The sequence below is a fragment of the Athene noctua genome, chromosome 8 (genome assembly GCF_965140245.1).
Source record: "Athene noctua chromosome 8, bAthNoc1.hap1.1, whole genome shotgun sequence".
Taxonomy (NCBI): Eukaryota; Metazoa; Chordata; class Aves; order Strigiformes; family Strigidae; genus Athene; species Athene noctua.
In genome coordinates this window covers 17,610,608-17,635,467 of record NC_134044.1, presented here as the reverse complement: position 1 = coordinate 17,635,467, position 24,860 = coordinate 17,610,608, and the positions used below count along the sequence as shown (strand labels likewise).

At 42.5% G+C, this 24,860-nt stretch overlaps 1 protein-coding gene across 4 annotated transcripts in view; it reads left to right on the top strand.

Annotated features, from left to right (window-relative positions):
• Positions 1–24,860, top strand: part of LPP (LIM domain containing preferred translocation partner in lipoma) — a 331,834-nt gene that overhangs the window by 265,906 nt on the left and 41,068 nt on the right. For all 4 annotated transcript variants that reach the window (XM_074912516.1, XM_074912519.1, XM_074912517.1 and 1 more), the window contains one exon: positions 21,431–21,600. In XM_074912516.1, the coding sequence (XP_074768617.1) occupies positions 21,431–21,600 (170 nt within the window). The remainder of the gene's footprint in view (positions 1–21,430; positions 21,601–24,860) is intronic.

Here is a 24,860-nt window from a genome sequence, read left to right as displayed (position 1 = left end):
TCTGAGTCACTCCCCACAGCAGAGGAGTTTCCCTGACTGGTGGGAAGAAACTTTCGCTGATATTTTACTGTAAGCACTCAGAGCTGCCAAAGGAACCACCAGTTTTATGTATTTGATAACATAGCAGTCTCCTTTTGTAATTCCAGTGTGCTGTAGGAATGCACATGGGGAGAAGAGTAATACTAAAATGGTCCTGTTGAAAGTCTTCAGTTTGTGCAATAAAAGGACCTTGATTTGTCTCAAAGCTGATAATTCAGGATATGAAGTTTTCTTATGTGTGTTTGCTATATGCCCTGACATTGACAATGGGAGAGGTGGTGCAGTTAGGCTGAGGAGCAAGGGCAACAAGTAGGATGCTTAACTTCCTTTTCTGCTTCTCATCCTGATCTCTTGTGAGACCTGTGGCACATCATTTTACCTTTCCAAGTTTCCTTTTTCCTCCTTTCACCTTATTTGCAGGGCCCTTAATCTTCACAGTCTTTCAGACAGGAGCTGATTAACAGCAGCGCTGTATGAGTGTCCCCTATGGAGAAGCTTTCATCTCCAGTGGTTCTTTGAGATGCTGCGTCACAGTTAAGACTAAAAGAACAGTGACACCGGTATTGAATCTGTCAAGGTTCTGTCAACCTTCCCACTTACTGGCTTTGCATCTCCATTAGGCTTCCATTCATAAGCTAAAAATCCTTCACTAGGACCAGAGACCTGGTGTCCAAATGGTGTTGAAGGTGTTCCCTAATTTTACTTCTTGAGAGGAGGGACATGTGTTAGCAGGTAGCAGTCCAAGGAAGATGTGGGAGAGGTGTGGTAGAGTCATAGAAGCTTCAGATGAGGAGGCACGGTAGGTTGTCCAGGTATCACTTCCTTCAGTTCATAGTGTCTTTGTTTCCTCTGACATGGTTTTGTGTGCTGGACAGTTCTAATGTCTCTAAACTGAACACATTCTGCATTGCATTTCAGTCTTCGTCAGGCATTTCCGTAGCCTCTAACAGGCTCAGTTAGCCTCTTAGTTTCATCTGAATTATGACCAGAAAAAGAAAATGAAAGTTGTCATATATTGCCTGTATTCCTAGGTGTGAAAAGGTTATCATTAAAAGATGCCTATTATTATTACAAGAGTATAATTACATCGTAATTTTGCCACGTAATGTGATGTGTCATCATGTCCTTTGTTTAAAGGCAGGGTTTCTGGTGCAAGATAGCATATGTCCTCATCTGAACATCTGGGTCAGAAAATAGTAGGTTGGATTTTCAACCGCTGATGAGCTGACAATCATTTTCCGTTATGTAACCTCTCACAAAAGCAAGAAGAACAGACATATAATGGAGACCCTTTTCTCCATTGTAGTTCAAGTTATTATTTTTTATGTTCAAGACATATTCCAGCATTTGCACACAGCCTCAAAGGCTGGGAGCAGCCTTCGCTCAGGGAGGTCGTGGTCCGGTACCATCAACATCCAGGTGCCCTCTTGTGGCCTGCCGCAAGGGGAGTCACCTTGCCCCTGCTCCCCAGGGGCTTTAATTACCCTGATAAATGGCTTTCAGAGCCTGTTTCTTCAGTCTCACTTCTGTCAGTGTTTGTCACCCCTGTCTAGCTTTCTTTCAGGGAGTCCTGTGACTGCTGGCATCCTTGCACAGCAAGTGCAGTTAGAGTTTGGCGGGCAAACGTATGAGAATAGTCTCAATGCAACCTACAGGGTGAATTTTGGCCCACAGTTCCAAAGTGGGAGGAGAAAAGGAGAAGGCCAGTGAGTGGTTGGAGAGCAAAATGTACTATGTCTACATGCATTTATCTCCAGCCATGAGAAAGGGGCACAGGCTGTGACTGGTTTAAGTTGCTTATCAGCATTTGAAAGACTGGAAATGGCTGCAAAATTTTTACTCTTGCTGCTGATGTGATCCAGTCGTACTCTGCAATGATTGTGGGAAAAATGTTTTGTGGAGCTAAGCACCTAGATCTTTTTGTGTCAGGGATCTTAGTCACAAAGTTTTGAGTGCACATCTCTTAATGAAGATCCAGTAGATGTTGCAGTCAGTAATAAGGGAAGGTTGTACTCCTGTAAGCCCCAAGCATCTGGTACCTACATGGGCCGGGAGGCAGGAGACTCATGTTCCCTTTTTCCTCTTCTTATCCACACAAGAATGGACAAGAGTTTGCATCATGAGTGTTTCTGAAGCACAGTCTCTTCAGCGACCAGCAGTGCTTCACAGATGTGATCTAAATCTTGCATCAAAACCAAAAGTACCCTTTGTTACTGTAGGTGATAAAATGCCAGCTGGAACAGGTAGCAAGCAGCATGACTTCCTTGGTGGTTTTAAGTCCTGGTTTAGCTTGAATTGCTGGCAGTCAACCTAGACATATTTTTACTTTTAAACAGAACTGATTTGATGAAGAAGTCATTTAATGGAGAATAAGTGCAGAATAACAATGTAGCATTTTAGCAAAGGGATTTCCATGATCAATAGTAGGCTGTGAAAGAAACTTGAGTTTCAGGCCACGAGTGGAATTAGGTTTGTCCCAACAGTCAGTAGATGAAGTCTGACAATTTCCTGCTGTCTTCTAAGAGGAGTGAAATGTGATAATAAAATATCGTGGATGTGTCTTTCTAAAGTACAGCTGTATTCTACAGGATTCTTCAGCATGTTTAAAAATTAACATATCCATGAGGGTGATAGGGCCCTTAGTGTGCTAAGAACTATACAAATGGATAGCAAAGCCAAACCCCCCGAAATTAATAGTCCTACATGAAAACAAAGTAAATCTTTCTGCCTTTATTTGATAAGCAGTTCAAAGAGAATCCAGCTTGTTTATGATAAACCTACGTGCCCGAAGTAAACTCTCTATGGACTGAAATGGCTGAAGAATTGGTAATGAGCCATCAGGTCTTCTGCTGCAGGTCATTAGTCCGTAGCTACCTCAGGTCATTAAGAAGCGAAAGTGTGACCTACCTTCTGGCTGTTTCCTGCCCCACATGAAATGAGTTGGCTGGTCTCAAGGGGGTTCTCTGTGGTACGTCATCATCTCACAAAAAAACATAAATTGTGGCAATCGGAGGACCCCTGGTTAGGGATCTCCTCGAGGAAGCCAGGAGCTGAAGGCAGACTGTTAGTCTAGGGGCATGCAGGACGGAGAAGGTTTGTTCTCCCTTTCCTTCTGTTAGATCTGTTTTATGGAGATGAGTGAAACCAGGAGTTTCCATCCAGAATTTCATAAGCACTAAATTCTCACAAACAGGTATTTTAAGAGGGAGTGTATGTATGTGTGTCTGTGAATGATTTTCTATATTCCATTTCTGTAGAAATAACTTTCACTTCAGATAGAGCTTTGGAGTGTTTTAAGACTGAAGACATTCTTTTGTTATTCCTGACTTATGGCTAAGTTGTGGAGAAAGATACAGGCAGTCAGTTTTGGAGCTGGAATTAGAAACCACACTTCCAGCCATGCAGTCCTGGACAAATCCTTGTCCCAGTAACATGAAAACAGTTTAATTTCTCTTTGAGTTAGTTATGCACATGACCTGGCATAAATGAGCCCTTTCCTTTTCTTTTTTAAAACTAAAACCAGCTCACCTATTGTTTGAAGCTGGTTGCACTAAATTTGCAGTTGCTTCCGTGTTATATTATGGCTTATTTGTACTGCAGTAACATCTAAGGCCTGCTAGCAAGACTGTGGTCATGCTGTACTATGTGCAAATTAAACACGAAGTAGGAAATAGTAAGCATCCCTCGGAGCTCCCAAACTGAAAATACAGCAAGGACCAGGAAGTTATTGTTGTCCTTAATTTACAAACGAGGGGCTGACTGGCAGAGTTTAGATGACTCACCCAAAGTCATGTAGAGAACCAGTAGCAGAGTGGGAATTGAGCCTAGAATTCCTTCAAGTCCCGTGCCTTACCCACAGACATGGCCATGTTCTTCATTGTATGGGAAAATCAACAGAATGGACTCATGAGCTTTGTTTGATGAGAAGTCACGACCTGGCTGAAGGCTCTTCCCAGCATTTAGAGTACAAGCCTGATTTTCCAGGGTTAATAACATGGCTGTGAAAATAAGAAAGGGGGGAAAAAGTGCGCCAGGACCACGCTTGGTAATTTTAACTGCAGTTAATATAGTGTACCCACTAATGCTATCATGCTTCAGCATTTAGATAGTTCAAGGCTATTAGTAAAATTGATAATTCGCCATAGTAATCTGTTACTTTCCAGTCTAACAATCACCGTTCCACGGGGGTGGGTGGAGGGCACAATGTGGCATTTGTTATTTCTTCTTCTGGTGGCATTTGTCTCATGCTGTCTTTTTTGATATGGTGGTTTGTCTCTTGCCAGTAACTTTTGGGGGTATTTTGAGTGTCATTTGAAGTTTAGTTGGGGGGAAAGGCCAGATTTTATCTGAGAGTGAAATGTGGTAAAAAAAAGAATTAAACAGGGCTGTCTCATTTGCTGAGTGTTCTCCTCCAGCCTGTTCTCTTCTGATGGAAACGCATCAAAACTGTTTGGTTTTTTTCTTTTCTATTTTTTTTTTTTTTAAGGAATCGCTTTGACTCAGATTGTGTGAGATGAATCATAACCCACTTTCTCATCTGAGATGAGCAAAAAAAAAAAAAAATTCCAGCTCTGCTGTCAATGTCAGCATAATCAATACAGAGTGTTTCTCGGTGGTGCAAAGAGGTAGGGGAGGATTAAAGAATCAAAAGAATCAAAAGTAGCCAAACTTTCCTGCTGCTTTTAGTGAGCCGCACTCTTTTCATGTCTGCAAATGCACCTTGCTGTTCATCATGTCATCTTGGACATGAACACAGCTTTCACATCTCTAGCTACAACCCAGGGTCACAACCTGTGCTCAAAAGTCAGGAGACTGTCATCCCAAACTGTCAGGCAGATCACGAGAAGCCAGCCCTGGCAGACATTTGGGATGCTACTAGCAGCCAAGAGTAAACCTGTTTGACTTGTGAAACTTGCTGTTAAGATGTCACCTGCCTGGACTGTGCCAGCACAGATTTTGTCAGCTGATTAGGAGAGTGTGGCAAAGCACCATGCCTGTCCCGTGGCCCTGCCTGAGCCAGCCCTGTTGAGGGAAAGTAGCAACAGGATCACTGTGGGTGCAAACCGAAGATGGGAGACCACATCTGATACCTTGTCACCAGCTTTCATTTATGAAGTTGCTCATTTGCATTTATTTTTTCTTTTTATTCTTGTGTGTCTGCCAAGGCATACACAGAGATGTAGAAATAATTACCTCTTGTAGCATGAGCTAAGAGTGAGGGGTTAACCCCTGAAAAACTATGTTTGCAGCCCCAGGGTCAAAAGGGACAGCACAGGTAGGTGTATGGGTTTTAATAGTTGGTGAAATTAATCTCCACATTGAGTACAGTGGTTCCGTAAAACACTCTGGCAATAACAGACACCTCCATAGAGAGTTTAGAGGTGTGGGTGCAGCAATCTTACGAAACGTAAGACACTGTCCACAGCTAAAGACAGGCAGCTGGACTTGGGATGTGAATTACTTTCTCTCATAGATCCTTCCAAATTACTGTCCCAGCCATGCTAAACTATTTGTTTACAGCTGTGAATCAGGCTGTATTCAGTTAGCAGCAGCGTTCAACTTTAATATACAATTTCCTCAACAAATTCTGGTTCCAGGCAGTATCTTGAGAGGTTAATAACTTACTGTCTACTAAGCGCGTGTTCTGATTCTGTCTGTGCTGTCAGGGACAGACTGGGCAGATGATGTGCAGCATTTTATGTGAGAGCAGGTTGGAAGTAGGGAGAGTTTCTGTGGGGGTTTTGGCTGGTTTTATTGTTATTTAAGATTACACTCTGAAAAAGCCCAGCTTTTAAAATGCCACTATTTCCTCATTATCTGCTTGTCCTGAAAGGCAAATTAATTCAGCTGCTGGCTTCCAAAAAACCCACAGAAAGCCTGAAGTCTTTTACCTTGACTTTTCTCTTGTGTTGATGAATGACTGGTACATGACAGTACTGTCATATTTTCAACTTTCCACCTGGTTTTAATGTGGGAATTGTGATCACATGAGCTAAGGAATTGTGTCTGACTGAACTGTCCTGGAGGGACACATTTGGAAGGGACTCTAATGTGGGTCATTTATGCTCTGCAGAAGACTGTCACGCGCAGTCAGCTCTTCTGGACAGGAAGGTCCTAGCGATTGTCATTGCCAGCGTGGAGCTAATTCTGGTCATGTGTACTTTCTCCACGAGCTGGGCAACTGCTTCTCATTTCTGTCTCATGGCTGAAATTAGTGAGAATCATAAAATGCATATATATTATGTGTGCATATTTATGTAGTGCAGGATGCTACGTGGACCCTGGATTCTAATAGCATTCCCTACTTTCCCATTCTCCATCTCACCATGTCACATCAACTGATCCAGCTTTCAACGCCTACATGGTCTCGTGAAGTGTAACCATCTCCAGCACTGGCAAATCTGATGTGTGTGTTTAGAGGAGGGAAGAAGGTGTGGAGGGAGGACAGGACTGGGAAGGGAATGACTACAGTAAGAATAGATGCTTGAGTGTGACACGTTTAGATATTCCTCATTTACATGTATATGTCTAAAAACATGGGCTTTTTCTAAAGATAAAATGTCAAAGCACAGACTTCAATGTACTGTGCTTGTGTAATTCCATTAGGCCACTTCTGATGCTGAAACAACCATAACCTCTATTCTATGTATACTCAATTTCCATGCAAGGCAACAAGAAGAGAAAGGGAGTGAAAAAGGGAGATTGCTTATGGTCAGAATTATTTCCAGTGTTTTTTCACAGGCATAATTCAAAAGGTGAAGAAAGTGGAGCATGTGCACTACAGATGTGTGCAGCTGGTGCATTGCCATCTCTGTGGCATCCCTCCTTCAGAAGGGCGGCTGAGGAGAGCCAGAAGGGCTGTGTCAGTTATATGGCCAGCTCCTAGTGAAGGCTGGTCATTTAAATTCTCAGACTCTTTCTGCACTGCTGTCTCTATACCGAGTAAGGAATGGAAACTGCTCTGCTTGCTCATGCAGGGGAGAGACATGTACTTTCAGGTCTAGAGGGCTTAGGCAAAAAACTGTGCAGATGACACAAGTTTCAGGATCCTCAGCAGGAGATTCAGAGGCAGACATCTAAAAAGAGGCAATCCCCAAGCTTAGGGCAGAGGGACATTTCTGTTCTGGGTTTGCAGATCTGTGCCCTGAGCTAGCCCTGGTCATGCCATGTTCATGAGTAAAGTGCTTTGTTCATAAGGCCCATTGATCTAAGTGTGGCTTGGTCTTTTAAACAAAAACAATACTTCATAGAAAGCCAATTAGTCTTGGGATCTTGGTGGTTTTTCTGTTATTTCTTTGCTCAGGCCATTGGGTGAGGAGCCATAACTAAGCTGTTTCAGGTCTGCCCAAACTCAGTTTCCTTCTGTTTTTTACAATTGGAAGGTGTCCATGCACAGCCTCACTGCCTGTTGCCCTTTGCAGAACAACTTCCTTTCATTTAGGAGGGATAAGGAGAAGGCTGACCTGTGGCCTTGAGTCTCTTATAAATGACCAAAGTCCTGAGACTATGAATAACAGCTGTTAGGCAGCAAGTAGGAATGGTGTGCATCCAGCAAATGTCTGGCTTAGCAAAACTTCAGCTGTTCAGAAGAACAAGTAACATTTTACAGGATGATGTTTTGGAGCATGGTCTAATTGTGACGAATAGCGGGTCACATCTCAATAGGTGTGCATTGACTAGAAGATGTGTGAACTGACATCAGCTTGGCTAGAGGTCTGGCTGACTAAGTATAGCCTAGGCTCTCAGGAGGTCAAGTGTGCAGTGGCTTCATGCTTGTGCTTTGGGGACACAGGAGAACAAATCAGTATGTAGTGGAAATCATACAATAAAATGAGATATTTTTATTGTTTCCCCTGAGCGAGTGTTTTACTAGTCCTGTGTTCCTCTTAGCTAGGCATATCCCATCATGACCCTTAGTACCTCAGACAGGGCTCATCTGCAGGAAAAGAAGTTCCTAAGTTTTTAGTCTGTGGTTTCCAAAATGCCAGTCTATCTCTTTTTTGTTATGGAGAGGTTGCTTTGACTTTCTTCTGAAGTAGTACTGGAATTCAAACTATTTGCAGGTGTTCTAATGTTTGGACATGGATCTGGAGCTTAACTCAAATGCTTCTGGAGTTATCTGGTCTAGAACATGGTCTGGAGACTTCCCAGGAGCCACATAATACATGTTATTTCACAGGTCCTCATCTGTTCAGAGGCTGCAGAGGGGATGCTTAGAACAGTGCAAAACAATGAAAGATATTTCCAAGATGTTTGAAGCCTCAAACATTTGCATTGGGTCTCATGTTGCTGCAGTTCTCTGTTTTGGATGCTCATGTTTGCATGTTGTAGCCTTTCACTGGGACGAAAATCTCCCACACGGTTTCCTATGCTGGGGCGTGAATAATAGCTTCCACAGTTTACCCATCATATCTGACTTTGTCAACATAATGAAGCTGCATCATTTTAGGTGCAAATGGAAACCAACTTAACCCAGTGTTGACTTTCTGGGATTGATCATATAAATTCAAAAGTACCTGAAGTTGCCTAAATTTACACTAGTTAAAATCAGTCTTGGGATAAACTGAAATAATGTCTCTGTAGGTACTCCAGATCTAAATTTGGAGGTCTAGTGGATTTCAAATGATTCTGTTATCACATGTAAACAAGTTCATCAGTTTTCCCTACTGTCATACCAAAGTGCTTAATGAAGATTAAATATACTTACCATCTTCACAGTGAACTCCCATGTATGTAGGAAACCAGTAAAGAACACGCTGAAAGTTCAGAGCACAGTGATTTGCTATCTTTGTTCATATAGAGGTTGCCGTCACTGGTTCAGGACGTTCAGGAGGTTTTTCAACACCAAGTTTTTGGCAAATGCTTCTAATCCCCACTGATGATAGCCTTTTCTACTGCCTGCTCAAGGACATTGGACTAGCAGGACTCATCATGACCTCTGAATATCTGATCGGTCCTTTCCTATTGGTTCAGCCCTGTCACACGGAGGGAAAGCTTTTGGGGTTTCAGTTTCCATCTGCAAAATTCTCAGGTCAAGAATTGTGTGAATAATTCAGGAGACAGGGATTGGTGCCCTTCGTGCGGAAGCCAATTTAGAAAGAACCTTCCAGCTTAGAAATGTGATGAGTAATACTTTGAGCGCGCCTTTGTAGATGCTGATCAGAGCCTCCTCATGGAGGACTTCAGGTTAAATGTCAGGACATTCTGTATCATGATAAATATGGATCAGAACCCACATTTCCTATGTCTCCTACTGCTAGTCAACAGGCTCTGGAGACTAAACTACCACCTCAGACAGAGCAGTCTTAGGGCCATTAAAGAGCTTGGCTTTATGGTGTGTGGGTTTTTTTAACTTATTATTTTTTAAGCCTTGCTAATTATGAATCAAAATCTGTAGGATGTGTGAGAGTGACACATGCAATTGTGCAGATGGGTTTTCCACATACTTTCTTTAAATAAAATAATAATTTTTATAAATATGTATCTTATATTTTACACTAATTAACTTCTAATAGAGGCCAAGCAAGAAAACTTTTGTCTCCTTTTCCATAAAGCTCTAAGAATGTGACAATCAGGTGAGAATAATGATCTATGGTTACTTGATACCATCCTGCTGCATCATGGACTCCGGATATGCAGTGTGTGCCACAGGGAGGTCATTTTGAAAATAGTTTAGAGAGCTATCCGTATTATTTTCCATCTACCTCAGCCAGTAAAAGCAGGTCCCATGACCCAAAGGATAACCAGAATTGTAATTATCGTGCGATGAGTATAATTAATATGGTGTCACCAGCATCAGACATTATTTTAAAAGGACTTTGCTCTCAATACCAATGTCACGTTTTAAGGTTATGACATATTTTATCATCCCGAGAAGAAACAAATATTGCATGTCCCCTCCAAATGGGAGTGCCTCTTCATCCCATGTTGTAAAGCTCCTGTTACTTGTCCAAGAGAGTAAACAAATACTGGACCTTGCACCTGGTTGGAAAAGTCCCAGATTTTAGGGCAAAGAAGGAAACCTCTGTCCCAGTAGGTTGCTTTAACGAGAAAAAACAGAGTTAGTTGATTCCAGCTGCTGAGAAATTTGGAGTGATGGAATTCAGTGCAAGGGAAGGCGGATGGTCGGCGTACAGGTGAGGCGGTTTCCAGCGCCTGATGGATGTGATTTGTTGCAGGGCGGCTGTCAACACACAGACAGCACATGTTTCAAAACAGCAAGGAAGCTTTGGGCTGGTGCCGGATTGTGAAAGGCAGGGTTTTCAAAAGACCTTAAATAAATGAGGTGCGGGTTGAAATTTGGTGGGACATCTTCTAATGCCATCAGACACCTTTGAAAACCCTAGGCCTCAGAGCTGTTGGGGATATGAGAGCTGCCATTTGTTCAAGACTCTACTCTTTGTGGCATCCAGCCTTTCTCCACCCTTCTTTTTTTCTTTTTTTCACTTTTGGCAGGGGAAGGACAGGTTCCCTCCCTGTTTCTTGTTTTTTGTCAGACGTTTTCCCTCAGGCAGGCATGCAGAAGGCATGCCAGGTTGGTAGGCCAGAGCCATTGGCACGGGAAGCATCTGTGACTCAAAACTTCACCATTACTCAGGCGTTTTCACCTTCTCTGCTTAACAGAGCCTTTGGTAAAAATCACTTCATGCCACCACCCTCCAGGTTATGCAGCGAGGCAGAGACAAGCTGCCGAATACCAGCTGGAGCACAGCCAGGCTATGGAAGAGTGAATTGAGTCATTCATGCCCAGCAGCGGATGTGATTTTTGGCTAGGCTTGAGTCTGGTGAACAAACTGATGGTGCCTGTCCTGGGCTTATGAAATGGATTGGCTGGGCTGGGGGACAGAAGTGGTTTGAAGTGCCCTTGTGCAACATGGAAGCAGTTGGTGGTAAAAGTCTTTGGGAAAGGGGACACTTTGCGTTGTCTTTGTTGAGCACCTAACATCACAGGGCCTTGACCCATAGCTTGGTCTCCTTGGGACTGCTTTCTTGCTGAAAGAGGCAAACCTAAATGTACTCCTTCGGGAACACAATAAAAGACAACAAATTTTTTGACCTAGATGTAGAGTCTATCTGTATCAGTGTGAGTCTTAGCTGGTCCCTTCTGACTGTACCCTCGGTTCAGCTCTTAAAAAAGCAGGAGCTAAGTAGAATTTGATCTACATATGCTTGCACTGAGCAGCAGCATGAGCCTGTGGGCAGCTGATCGCTGGTCCTCCCCACCTGGAGGAGAGTGGGTGAGAGGAGATGCATGAACCGTTGCATAACGAATATCAAGCATCTGAATAGGAGACCAACTTGTCTGGCCTCCAGATCTGCTCTGTTTGCAGCCGCTGCTTATGTACAGGGTCAGGTGCAGCAGCCCCTGAAACTACCCTCCACTGCTCTACCAGCAAGTCTAATCTCCTGAGTCAGTGGATGAGCAGGCTGGGACAGCACGCTCAGAGAAACACCTGCAAGGGGGCCCAGACGGGCCAGGGAGAGCTGCCCCCACCTAGCCACTGGCAGGGGCTTCCGCTACTGGTCCTCCCAGTGATTGCAAGGTATTTTTTGTGGCTTTCCAAAAGAGGACCCTGAAATCTGGCGCAGCATTATGGAGTGAGCCCAGCAGATGAGGGGATCACCCAGGAAATCCCTCCCTACCCATCGCCCCTGATGATGATGGGAGGAGGAGTGATTTCTGCCTCCTATCCTGCCTTTCTTTCCCCACAGGAGGTCCAGAGAAGCATGGTTGCTCACCTTGTGTGCTGTCATATATTTGGTCCTTCCACTGTCCAGGGTTTATCATGCAACGTGGCTTTGCAAGTGTAAGCACAAAGGGACCTAGCTCAGTGATTGTTGCTGTTGGGATGACCAGAACTGCCAAAATTTATCAGATCCACAACTCTGCCAGCAACAGTTTGCCTCGCTAAGGTCCTTCCTGGGGAGGCAAAACCCCACAATATCGGCTTTGGGATAATTTGCCTGGAGAGAGGTTTCCTGCCTGCCCCACTAGGACTTAGCTGATACCCTCAGCTTCATCGGGGTTTTAGTGAAGAGCTGCTGAGGTTGTTCTCTGGGTGCCATGTAATAGTAAGGTCTCACTGAAAAATAAGATTTCAATGTTAGTGATGTGTTCCAAGGAGAAGAAGAGTCATCTTTGTTTCAAAAGCTCTTATTTTCCTATGAAAGTAAAATAAAAGAAGAGCTTCCTCAGCTTTTGAAAGCATGGAAAAGCCCCACTTTCTTACAGCCTTTATACATTTTACCCCATTTTTATTTAGGAAAAAAAGACGTTTTTGTCTCTTGCTTTTTTAACATCCTGTGTGTGGTCAGTTTTCCCTGAAGGAGTGATGGCACAGGAAGGTGGGGGACTTTTGTGAAAACAGGCGGGTTTTTTAAATTACTTGCTTTTTACCAAATGAACTGATTGCGTTCCTTATATAATTAAGTATTTGTCGCCTGGGGTTTTTTGTGCAAATCAGTGCTTGGAAAGCCTCACCCCCAAACACAAACATCTTTTTAATTAAAAAAAAAAAAAAAAGAAAGAAATGTAAAGAAATGTTACTTCTTTCCATCCAACTCTATACTTGCAACTTAAAACTAATTTTCTTTATGATATCCATGCCTAGCATTAAGCCCAGTCAGGGAACAGTAGTGAAAAGAAGCAGGTAGGAAGGAGTGCCCAGGAAGCAGCAATGGACATGGCACCCTGTTTGCAGTGTTGGAGAGCCAGGGGGAAACAGGGCCTGGAGGAGGAATTGCTGTTGCTTCCAGAGACAACCTCCTATGCCCTGGCTGAGAGCACCTGGCAAAGCTCTGCAGACAATACTCCTCCGCTTCCCGAGCTGGGGCTGTTCAGTGAGTATGCAACTGTAGTCTCTGTCATCTGGCAACTTTCATCAGCATTAAAACATTTCTAAAGGAAATATGAAGGAAATATATACAGTACATTTTACTCTCTCCCTTGCATTTCCTTGACTGATCAGCAAAGGGAGGAAAGGTTTCCTCTCTCTCACTTTTTTTTTCATCCCCCTTTTTTTTTTTCCAGATGTTACTGAGGCTCTATTTCAACCCCTTTGCACATGCTAAAACATGTGCCAAAAAGTTGACACAATGTAACCTAAAAAATACAACACACACACACAAAAAAAAAAAAAAAAAAAAAAAAAAAAAAAGCGGGCTGCAAAAGATGTATCTGGGACCTTAAATATTGTAGAGCATCACTGACCCCCACTGGGCTGGGACACTCACTGCAGATCACCCAAGAAGTTGGGGGACTGGTACTCATCGATGTGTTGGGCACACGGTGAGATCAACTTTTGCTACATTGCAAGGTGCCTTCCCTAGGGAGTGAAGTAGGGGGCATCTCTGCTTTAGGGTTCGTGAAGATCCACACTTTCGAAGCTTCCCATACAACTGGTGTAGACCAAACCAAGCTCATACATGTTCTTTCTGTCCATTGTGAGTAGAGTAAAAAGTCATTGACTTAGATTACTGCGAGGGACATTTTGGTTGGATGGAAAGAAAGGCTTGCTAGTGGTAAGGTTAAGTACTCACTGAAATTTTTTGCCCAAGTTGTTGGTGAAATCTCCATTGCTGGAGGTTCTTGGGAACAGGTTAAACAAGTATCTGTCAAGAATGTTGTAGAGAGTTGATCCTGCCTTTGAGACAGTACAATAGTTTCCATGACCTCTCAAGATCCTGTTCAACTTGAAATCTTACAGCTTTGTGAGAAAATCAGGAGTGCTCCTCTGAACCTTTTTTTTGTGGCAGTGATGCATTGTGGTTGCAATAATTTACGAAGGTACCTCTGCCACTTTGGTAAGAACTGATCAAAATCTGCTTATATCAGAAACAAGCTAAATTGTCTCTTGTGTCCCAGAGAGTTGAGGAGAGGGTGATGTAGACATGTAAGGGACAGCGGCCATCACCACATGATGCTGAAGGAAGCACACGCAGGCCTCTCTTCCTCTCTCATTAAGCAGAGGACAGTAGCAGAGGCACCAGACTCTTCATGCTCGGTTGATACATGGCTCAGCCAGGCTGCCAGAGGGTGACAGCATGGGCCACGCAGCAAGCATGTTCCTCCTGCCAGGGAGGGGATTCCAGCAAGACTGGTGCTGGGTGCTCCCACTGAAATGGAGGAGCTTTTGTTCTGCAAGCCTGTCTCACCATCAAGCCTTTTCAGAGATGGTTTTGTGGTTAAAGAGACTAGGGTGAGATTGAGAAGATGCAGTTTGAGTTCCTGGCTCTGTCACAAGCTCCTTGCGTGACCTTCAGAAAGTTACTTAACCTGTGTGGGTCTCAAGTTCCCCACCTGCATGTTAGGTGTCCTAACAGTCCTTCACCCTCCTGGGGTGTTAGCAGGATTCACCATGAGGTCTAGTGACTGGCTGAAATAGTAACCCTGTGATGAGCAGCATGGAGAAGCATTTGAAAAGGTACAGTAAAGTGTTAGCAGCGTGAGCCTGCACAGTTGCAGTACATTTGCTGTGTGGAGTGGAATGGGACCTCTGGGGCATACTGAGAATGTGTCAGGTTTGCAGCCAAGCAAAGTGAGAATATGAAGTTGTATTGTGGTTGGAAGAGAGGGGTGCAAACAACAGGAGAGTGCAGCTACTGCTGGACAAGCACAGTACAAATGACAAGGAGTTCACTGCAGAGACTTGTAAATCTGGAGTACAAGTGCAACACAGTTAAAACAGAATAACCAGGACACAGTAATTAAATCATGGCCTTGGATTTAATTTATGAAGTGTTACAGGCACACGTTACAGCATGAAGCTCTGTTTACTGTGAAAGATTGTGTTTTCTGATGTCTGCTGAAGAAGAGGGAATTAAGATTGATCTGTCTCGTGTCCAAAGACTGTGTAAGAAAAGTGATGCATACAGCCTGCTACTGTCAAATGGCGAAACTTCAAGCTGGATCCTGGCACAATAAACCATTGCCAAGGGCTTCCCACTCAGTGAGAAGTCTGAGTTCAAAAGCAAAAAAAAAGGTAGGTAAGGAAGGCAAAGATGAGATGAGATGAGATGAGATGAGATGAGAAAAAAACACATAGTTTCCTGCAAAAGGCAGAAACTACCTTTGGGTTTCCCTTTGTCTTGCTACTGCAGTGTCCTGAGTGCCAAAGTGTTGTATTAACTCTGGGACAAATATAATCAGTGCATCTTTCCCTGACATAATCACAGTTGGACACATACCTCCCATGCTCCACAGGAAGGGAATAAATCCTCTCTTGTGGATCAGCGATACCTATTTTAGTCGCTTTGGACAGATCAAGGAACCCAGGACCTATTTTGTGCTTGTGAGTTGCAGAATCTCTGCCACTGAGACTTAACTTGATTAAGGTGTACTGGCAGTTAAGGCCTGCTGTCACACTGTTATCCTGATGGATTAACTTCTGCTCCTGTATCCCTTTAAAATGGAATAATTGTGCCTGTCTGACATAGGTGTCCTGAGGAATCTCGTGTGCTTGGGAAATGCTTGAAAACCCTTGGATAAAAGTCACTAGGAAAGAAGAGGGAGAGGGGAAAAATCTTGTTACATTGTTGACTTATGGTCAACGTTGTCCTCGAAATGCTGTTTTGTCATCAATATTTCTTCATTAGGAATAATGATTTTTCCACATTTACTGCCAGCTGATTCAAAGCCATCCAAAAGCAGAATGTGTCATGAATCTCTAAAATGCATTTGCTGGCGAACTCTAAACAGAGATGATTAGAGAAATAACGCAGCGGAAATACTGGGTGTCTTGAGGCTGCCAGGGGAACTTTTAGTGAGAGATTTTGTTCAATGTATTTACGTATTATAAAAATGTTCTCAGTACACTTTTGTAAAGGCAGTATGCTGTATTTCTTTAGTTCTTTCTTGCACAGTGTATCAGGGCTGCAGTGAGAAATGGGGAATACACTTAGCTGATCAAGGGGAATTGTGTAATTGATAGGCACTGAGGATATGACCTTCTGGTATATTCCCACAGTACAGTTAGGTGGGAAGCAGTTTTTCCCATCATGAAGTTTTTGAGATATCAACATTTTTTCCCCTACATTTCAGCAAATGCAGAACCTTCCTACTTTGATGCTTTTATCAGAAAATTATCCCCTATCTCCTCTCCACATAGAATACATGCTTTGAATTAATGAATTTAAACCTTTTGTAGAGAGGTTTGCACATTTTCTCTCTGCTTTCTTTACTTTTAGTATCTCTAGTTATTGCCTGAATTGTCTGTTAGGCACTGTACATCACATAGCAAGAGACAGTTGGTGCCCCTGATGGCTTAGTGTCTAAGTAAGGTATGACAGACAAATAATGCTGTAGCCTAAAAAAGGCTAATGCAGTCCTTGGATGTACAAACAGGAGTATCTCAAGCTAGCTGGATGGAGTTACATTACCTCTGTATTTGGCTCTGGTATGATTGCTATCAGAATATTATGCCATAAGCGTTAGAATGACATGTACCTGTTCCATCATCCATCTTCAGTGGTGGATGTTTGTCTGATGGGCTCACATTCTTAATCTGACATTTAAAAGTGACTCATGTCCCAGATAAGGTTGGACATCCTCTATCTAAGTCCTCATCTCCAGATCACGCCCAAGACTCTGGCCAAATCTTAAGAATCTTGCTGAGTAACAGCTCAGATTATGGCCTTTCCTATTCATCTTCACAGATAAAACCTGCATCCAAGCTCCCGTGACCTTGAATCTCTGAAACATCCTTTTCTAAAAATGCAGTTTCTCCCTGTTCATGCACAACTAGAATGCAGCTGCAGAAATCGCTCTCTAACTCGTAACATAGGCCAGATCATTCCTGCCTCTTAATCTCTCCTCTGGTTTCATTTCTGCATCATATCAAACAGAAGCTTCTTGTCTTTACTTGCATGGCCTGTAATGGCCTATTCCCACCCTTTTTTTTCTCTAGTATTCCCCAGTGACATATTAACTCATCCTTTCTATCTGCAGGTGTCTGTGTTCAAGCACGTACATTCCCTTTTGTGCTGTCTTTGTCTTTTCCTCAGAAGCATCCCATTAAACTTCCCTCAAACTCCCTCTGGATCCTCTTTCAAATTCTCCTTAACCTCTTCCTTTGCTTGGCGCTCTACAGGCTCCTTGTCAACAGTAAAACGTTTAGAGTGCTGGGACCACAATTTTCCTTGCTGATCAGTTTTGTCTGGTTGCTCCTTTGTATTTCCTATCTATACCCAGTTGTTATTGCTTGTATTAGATTGTAAACTCCTACAGTTGGGCCCTTCTCTGAAATCTGTGTTTCTCCAATACTCAGCACAACAGGGTGGTTCCACGGTCTGAGCAGCCAGGATCTGTGGTGGTATAAGCAAAACCCGTGTAATAATAGTTATAAAATAATGAGAAGTTAGAATGTGGCAGCATGTGCAATACAAGCTCCTCTCCTCCCTTCCCTCTCTTCTGTCAGATTCACAATATTTCAAATTTCTTATACAATAAAAGACAGTAAATGGGGTTTATTTAAGATACTAAAAATACTAAAGAATAAGATATAGTAGGTGATGTTTCCTTTCAGCTGTTGAATTCTTTCCTTGTGATCCAGTCAGTAATGATGGTATTTCCAGCAGTTTCAGCAGGGAAGCCTCTGTGGGCACCTCTCGATGTGCCCCCAAGGTAAGACCAACATGTGGCAGCCAGGCTAGGCTGAAGGAAGGTCATGGACAAGGTTATGAACCTCTTTCATACAAAAATAGAGGACTCCAGTCTCCCAGGCTTGCTGCCAACGTATCACCTTCTAGTTTTGCTGAAATGATCTTGAAAAAAGACCTAAAAGAGACTGAAGGGGCAAAAGAAGAATGTTGAAATGACATAGTTTCATCTTCGTGCAGTTTAGTACTAATTTTGTCCTTTGTCTTTAAGCTGCCTTTTAAGTGCTGTTTGTCTCTGTGGGAAGCAAATGGGTCACGTTGTTCTATGTTTCTACTGTAATACGCTGCCTGCTATTTTTCTCTTAGATTATTTGTGTAATCTTTTTTTGTGCAATCTGTTTGTTCTTGAGTCTTGCAAGCTTTGCCTTTGCTACTTCTTTCCCAATAAGCAGTGCAACTTGTTCTGTATTCACTCATGGGCATTCTGCACACAACGGACTGGGTTATTTCAACCAGTGTGAAAATATTAAAATGGAGAACATGTGTGGGCACTTAATTGTGGTGAGTCCGACCACAAATACCTTCGCCCTTGGTAACTGGCACACAGGAAAAGCAGACCTTTGTTTTGTTTTTATCAGACATAATGATAGATACATTGTTTTTAGTGGGGTTTTTCTGGTTTTCTAAGGAAATGAGGCTTGTGCAATCACACCGCCTGTGTGCATGTGCTTCCCTCTGTCAGTTCCTCCCTCACCAATAATGCTTGAAACTAATAGCCATTTTTAACCAAATTTGAGCGAGGTGCAGGAGCTAGGGGAGGTGACCTGTTTTTACACAAGTCTTGTGAGTTCCCAGATTGCACCAAAGTCTGCAGAAGGTGCAGCCTCTAACAGCCACATCACTGCAAGCCACATCAGCCATGTATTTGCCCACATGCCTTTACATGGATCCAGCCACCTTAACTGTAAGGTCCCAAATTTGAATATTTTGGCTTATTTGCTTTTACCCTTTGGGCGAGTGAGTCAGTTGGGGGTGGTGCTAGGCACAGAGTTTGTATTTTGATTCTTGCTGAAGAGGCCATGTCTCACAAAAAACATGGTTTGCTCCAGGCCACAGTGTTACAATTTGCATATAAACTTATGAAAAAGGAAGCTTTCTTTAAGTTTTTGTGCAAGAGTTTACAGGAGCATTTCTGTCTGTGTACATAATAGCAGAAGCTGGACTTCTCATAAATGTAGATGGGTTAAGTCTGTCACTGCCTGAATGGGAATCTTCTGTGGAAAAACCCAGAAAGAGGAAGGAAAGCCTAAGGAAATACCAACTTCAGGGGAGAAGTTAGCCAAGACTTATGTTGTGCTGCTCTTTGGTTTGTACCTGGCCACCAGCAGTGTAGTTGGGGAATGCCTCAGAGCTGTGCAGGAATGTAGCCTCAGGGTACCTTTGGGAGGCAGAGAAGATGTCTTTATGCCCTTTGCTCAAAGAGAGAACAGAGGTAGACAGGCACCAAGTGATTTGCCAGAGATTACAAGAGTATATATTTGAGTTAGGAAACAAACCCAGGTCTCCTGACAGAAGAAGTACAACCAGAAGTATGGTCTACATATAGACAGCTTCTCCAGCAAATGGAGAGATGGCTTGGTCGAAGAGGAAAATAAATGTTGAAGTATACAAAAGCTGGCTGAATTATGAATGTGAGAAGAGGAGGAGGAGAAGAAAAGATTCCCACATGTTCTACTCAGATGTTAACAAAGAAAGCTGAGAAGTGTTTGCATAGACACTACATTATTCCATGTCCAAATGCCTCATAAAAATAATACCGGATGATCACAGAATGGCACACCAGGGAAAATAAATTCTTCAGTGGAATATTCCCTCTGGAAAAACACTGTGTAAAGTAATACACTAATGGCTTTCAATTTCATGTTTTATATATAGAGATATTAACTGCTCCCCAGACGTCTCTTTATATTACAGCCCAGCTACACGAGCAGTTTGGAGAAGGCCCTGGAGCACGCTCGGTCTTGTCCACACACAGGACCAAGCAGCGCTCTCCTGTTGTACATGCAACTCCTGGGGTGTATACAGTAGGTTTCTTCTGCTTCCTTCCCAGAGCAGTACTGCTCCCATGGTTCTCTCCAGTGGGTTGGGATTTTTTTTTTCGTCTTCCTAGCCCTCATGTTTTTTTCCATTCTTCCCTCGTGCTCTGTAGCCTCACCACCATGCTGGGAACCCTGCATTCCTTCTCTGCTCGTAAAAAAGGAGTCCTCACAAGAAGTGTTATGGTGGAATGATTAAAGCACAACACTGTCAGTCAAAAAGCTAATAACAAATGCTAAAGAAAGTTAAGTATAAAAACAACATTATTAATTCCTTTTGGAGGGGGTTTCCAGGCTTGTCTAGAATTATCTGGTGATTTCTCTCTCCACATTGCTCAGACTAGGAGCTGTTTGAGTCAGGAACTGTCTGTCCTGTATAACGCCAACTACGGTTACACTGTTGTAGCAAATCAGAATGATCTGGGTTCTTTTCCAAGCTTTCCTAATATATCTCAAATGTGTATATATATCATCCTGCCACATCCTGAAGGATCCAAAAGTAGCTTACACACTTCGTTCCTTGGATGTAGCCTGGGACAGGCAAGGAAGAAGTCATGAGTGTAGGGACATTGATGTTACTCTGCGCAAGGACAGCAGCCCTGCCATTGGGATAATGAGGCATGTCCAAGTCCTTTTAGGAAGTTTTGCAGTGTTTTTTTGAAAAGGCCAATAAACATGCACCATGGTATGAGAGAACATTATATAGTTGCTGGATTATTTAATTATTATGAGGGACATATTATTTCTAGTAATAATATTTTTAGTAATAGTAATAGTATAATTGTAGTAATTCTATTTTGAACTCGGTCTGCTTTCCTGCTTGCTCCTCAGCTCTTGCTTCCTTTGCCCTCCTTCCTACCCTCAGTGATCACACCACTCCACCCGCAGAGCTTTGAAGAAGTGCAGGGTCTCAACACTGAGGACACCACAGTTATTCTCAAACTGAAGAACACTGTTTTGAGAGGGACAAAGCCGCATACCACAGTTGCTCTGTTGCCTTCGGTGGGGCTCTCCTGCATAGGGTGGCTGAGGTTGTTCTAAATACCTTCCATAATTTTGTGCATGAATTATTTAAAATATCATTTTTATTTTAAATATCAACTAGCCTAGCATCAGCACGTTAGCAAGAGCAGGAGGATTAATGCTGCTATACTGGCAAAAGCATAAAAAGTGAAATGCTTTTGCCAGTATAATTGGCTTCATTGAGGGAATTGGTTTAAGCTGTACAAGCAAAAAGTACTCTTTAAATGGTAACAATTGCCCTGCCACCAGGCATCTTTACGAGGCATCCTACCACAAAACCCTTTCATGTGGAGGCAAGACTTTAGGCACAGGTTTATCCCATGTAACTAAGAAGCTGAGGATGACTGTATAGCTGTGTTAGATGATGGCTGAATGGTTTGCATCTGGGGCTTAGACTCCTTACGATGATTGCTGGCTAGCAACAGTAACAGTAGAACTGATATCAGTGCAGTCTCAGGAGCCAGTTTCAAACCTCTGTAGATCTTTTCATATGGGCCAGCACCAGAGTTCCTTCCATTGGCACTGGATCTTTGCTAGCAGTGCCACAAATTGCTCTTCTGTTGACTGAGCTGCCATGTCCCCCTTACCCACTATGCAACATAAGCTTGTGGGAGGACCTTCTCTGCAGCTGAGACCAGGAGCTTGCTTTAACTCATATCCTTTCCCTTTGGTGACAGGCCGCTGTGCTCGCTGTGGGGAGAATGTTGTTGGGGAAGGCACTGGCTGCACGGCCATGGACCAGGTCTTCCATGTGGAGTGCTTCACCTGCATGATGTGCAACAACAAGCTGAGGGGACAGCCTTTCTACGCGGTGGAGAAGAAAGCCTACTGTGAACCCTGCTATATTGTAAGTACCCACTCTTGTTTGCACCCTGATCTTTAATTCACAGACATTGGAAACATTGATTTATTTTACTGCTGTACAGTTACCTTACAGTTAAAACCTGACAATCCTATGGCGGTACTGTGGGCACCATTTTTTCCATGGTCTTCAGAACTCTGATCATTCTGCTTCCTGGGTGAATTTCATTTCTAATCTATCTCTGAAATGAAATGGCCAAAGCAGGGGAAAGAAGTGCTTTTTGTGATTATGTCAGCTCTATAGGGAGTAGACTACGCAGTGATTTTTAAGCAGCAGTGTTGCTCTCAGAAGCTTTCTGTATTGGGAAACCTGATACTAATGCTTACAGACTGTAGTGCCTGCTGATATTAAGGAGGTGGGATGCAAGGTACCCTAAAACTTCTAAAATCAAGACCTTTGCATTGCTTGATGGAAGTCCTTCCAGTCAACTAAGAGTCTTCGGATTGGATACCTTTTGAAGCTTACCGTACCCTAAAATTTCATTTCATGCCTCCAACAAGCTCTTAAAGCAAACAATTAGCAGTTTTTCTGAGGAGCTGCACCTTTTAAGACGCTGCCATAAGAACTAGTTGGCACCAGTTACACAGTTGTGAATTCAAAGAAACATCACATATTGTGCCTGAGGCCTTACCTTGGTGTGACTTTAGCATGCAGTATATAGGGATCATTGTTGTAATTTAGAATAAGAAAGGCACCAAAACATTCTTAAAGCATTGATAGGTCTTTCTCTAAACCTGCAATTCAAAGTTCTTTTTATAAACACTGAACCTGAGATCCTTCCAGAAGTGGATTTGCACTTCTGAAAGTAGAAATTGATGCTTTTCTTGACATTTCTGGCATTCCAAAGATAATTAAAGAATTAATATGTATTTCTGAAAAGGCCACCAATATTCCGTTATTCCTTCTGTTTCTGCAGAGCCTTTGCAGTAGCATTATTGCTGAATATAAAAAGGGAAGGTTCAGTCTTATTTACAATGGCAGTGATATATGGGCCTTGTTAATTGGCTTTTAAAAACTAAATGATCTTTTGATGGAATATGCACCTTTTAAACCATTTCCATTTTTGTTTGCACTGAAATGATTGCACCATAAAAAATTTAAGGTTTATTTCGTGGCAAGTTTGACTATGTACAAAGCACTGGAGACTTTAGGAAGGTGCATTCATAATATGTATGACTGGAAAAACTTTATGTAACTGGAATGAAACATTTCATTGACTTCAGGCAGGAATTGACTTCATCTTCTTGGAGATTGATGCTTTCTTTTCCTCTTTTTTAAATCAAGCATGCATTCTACACCACTCATCTTTAGTTTGGGAAAACATCTGCATTAGCCACTGTAGTAATGGTTTAAGATTATTTAATCCCATTACTTATACACTTCATTAGCCTGAGTGAATTGTTGGCAAGGGTTCAGTAAACTTCCTACATTGGGAGATAAAAGGATAAAAAAGGAAAGGGAGAAGGATTCTGTTCCTCATTTTCTTTCAAATTTATCTTCTATCTATTTAAGGGATAAAGGAACGATAATTGCCTGGTTGCATCTGCGTTTGTATGTTCTGTGATACGGCTTTGCAGCTCTAAGTACAGAGGAAAGAGTAAACGTTTAATAGCTTTCTTTTATATAACCAGAAGGGGCCTTTAAATGTTTATCCATGCAGTCCACAAAAACCTGGTTATGGACTTAACCCAAACCATGTCTGGATCCATCTGTTGTGGCACATGCAGGAAAGGATAGCGATGCTGATGGAGCTACATATGTGTAGCTGGACAGCTGGTACCATGAGTGGGAAATGGAAAAGGGGAATCTGGCAGTCCGATGCAGCGAAGGGAAAAAAAAAAAAAACAAAAAAAAAACAAAAACCAAACACCCAAGCACACATTAAAATCTTCAGTGTGGAAGAAAGAACTGTTGGAAGCCTAAGTCTCCAGTACCCTTCAGAAAGCTAAGAACTCTGCTGAGCCGAAATCCAGATCTACAAGGGATCTAGGTACCTGCCATGCCTGTGGTTTTAGGCCTGAGAAATTTGTGTCGGAGACCGTATGTCTCACTGATTTTTTCAATGAAATGAGAGATGCGTTGGCTTCAGTAGGGTGATGAGTGCCTAAGTACACTGAGGGTCTGAGCTAGGCTTGCAAGTTGTTCTTGCAAATGGATTGGGGGCCCTTAAATTGCTGAGGCTTTTGCCTTTAGACGTGTGATGCAATCATACTGAAGTCAACGAGAGTTAATGACCTGCTTAAAATCTAGCCTGTACTTAAGGATTTTGCTGAATTGTGGCCTCTGATTTTTTTGGAGCTTCCCCAAGTCCTATTATAAGAAAATATCTTGGACACTTGGAGCCCTAGTTCTGTAGGAAATCAGTGGGACTGATGAACCCAGACTCCGATTCCTGCGGACCTGAATTCCCATGAAAGGTGGAGCCTGTGTGACTAGCGCAAGATTGCACAGCTAATCCATGACTGTGGCCAGCTGAGAAAACAGGATTCTCAGCTGGTATAAATCGGAGTAATTCAATGAAGCTTGTTTACTGCTCTACCTAATTCACAGTTTTTGTAGCACACATCCCCATCTCCAAGTCCAAAACTCTTGACCTATTATGCAAGCCATTAGGCCAAACTACTTCATTTATATTTAGAAAATGAACTGTAATATTCGCCTGGTCATGTTATATATAAATTCATTAATTCTTTGATTTTTTTTTCAATAATTCCCTTGTGTGACTTGTGGCCTTACACACATAAAAACTATGCACAAAAATAAAAATACACGTTTTTCAACAGTTAGAATTGGCTAATCTTTTCAGTTTATTATGTGACTCTTCTTAGTTGTGGTGGAGTGAAGCCATAATTAAGATTACTGCAAAGAGCTGTATTTAATTACTGGTTAGTCAATACCAAGCCTAAATAGCCTGCAGAAGGGTTTTTTGTTGGTTTTGTTTTTGTTTCTGGTTTTATTTATCAGTGACCCAGTTAAGATGAAATTCCCCAAAAGTCTGAATTAACATCTGAGGAGATCAATTACCTGGTTAGAAAAATGTGGTTTTCCTAATGGGAATCTGAGTACCAGAGTTAATTTCTTTCACACAAAAATCCCCCCACCCAAAAGACAGTCACTATTATTTCCTGTTACTTCTTCTGAATGCAGTGAGTTCTGTTGTCAATGTGTTTGCTGGTTTTGCTCTGCATCCAAGGATTCTTTCATTATTGATGTTATTTCTAAAAGAGTACCAGTCTTCTCCATTA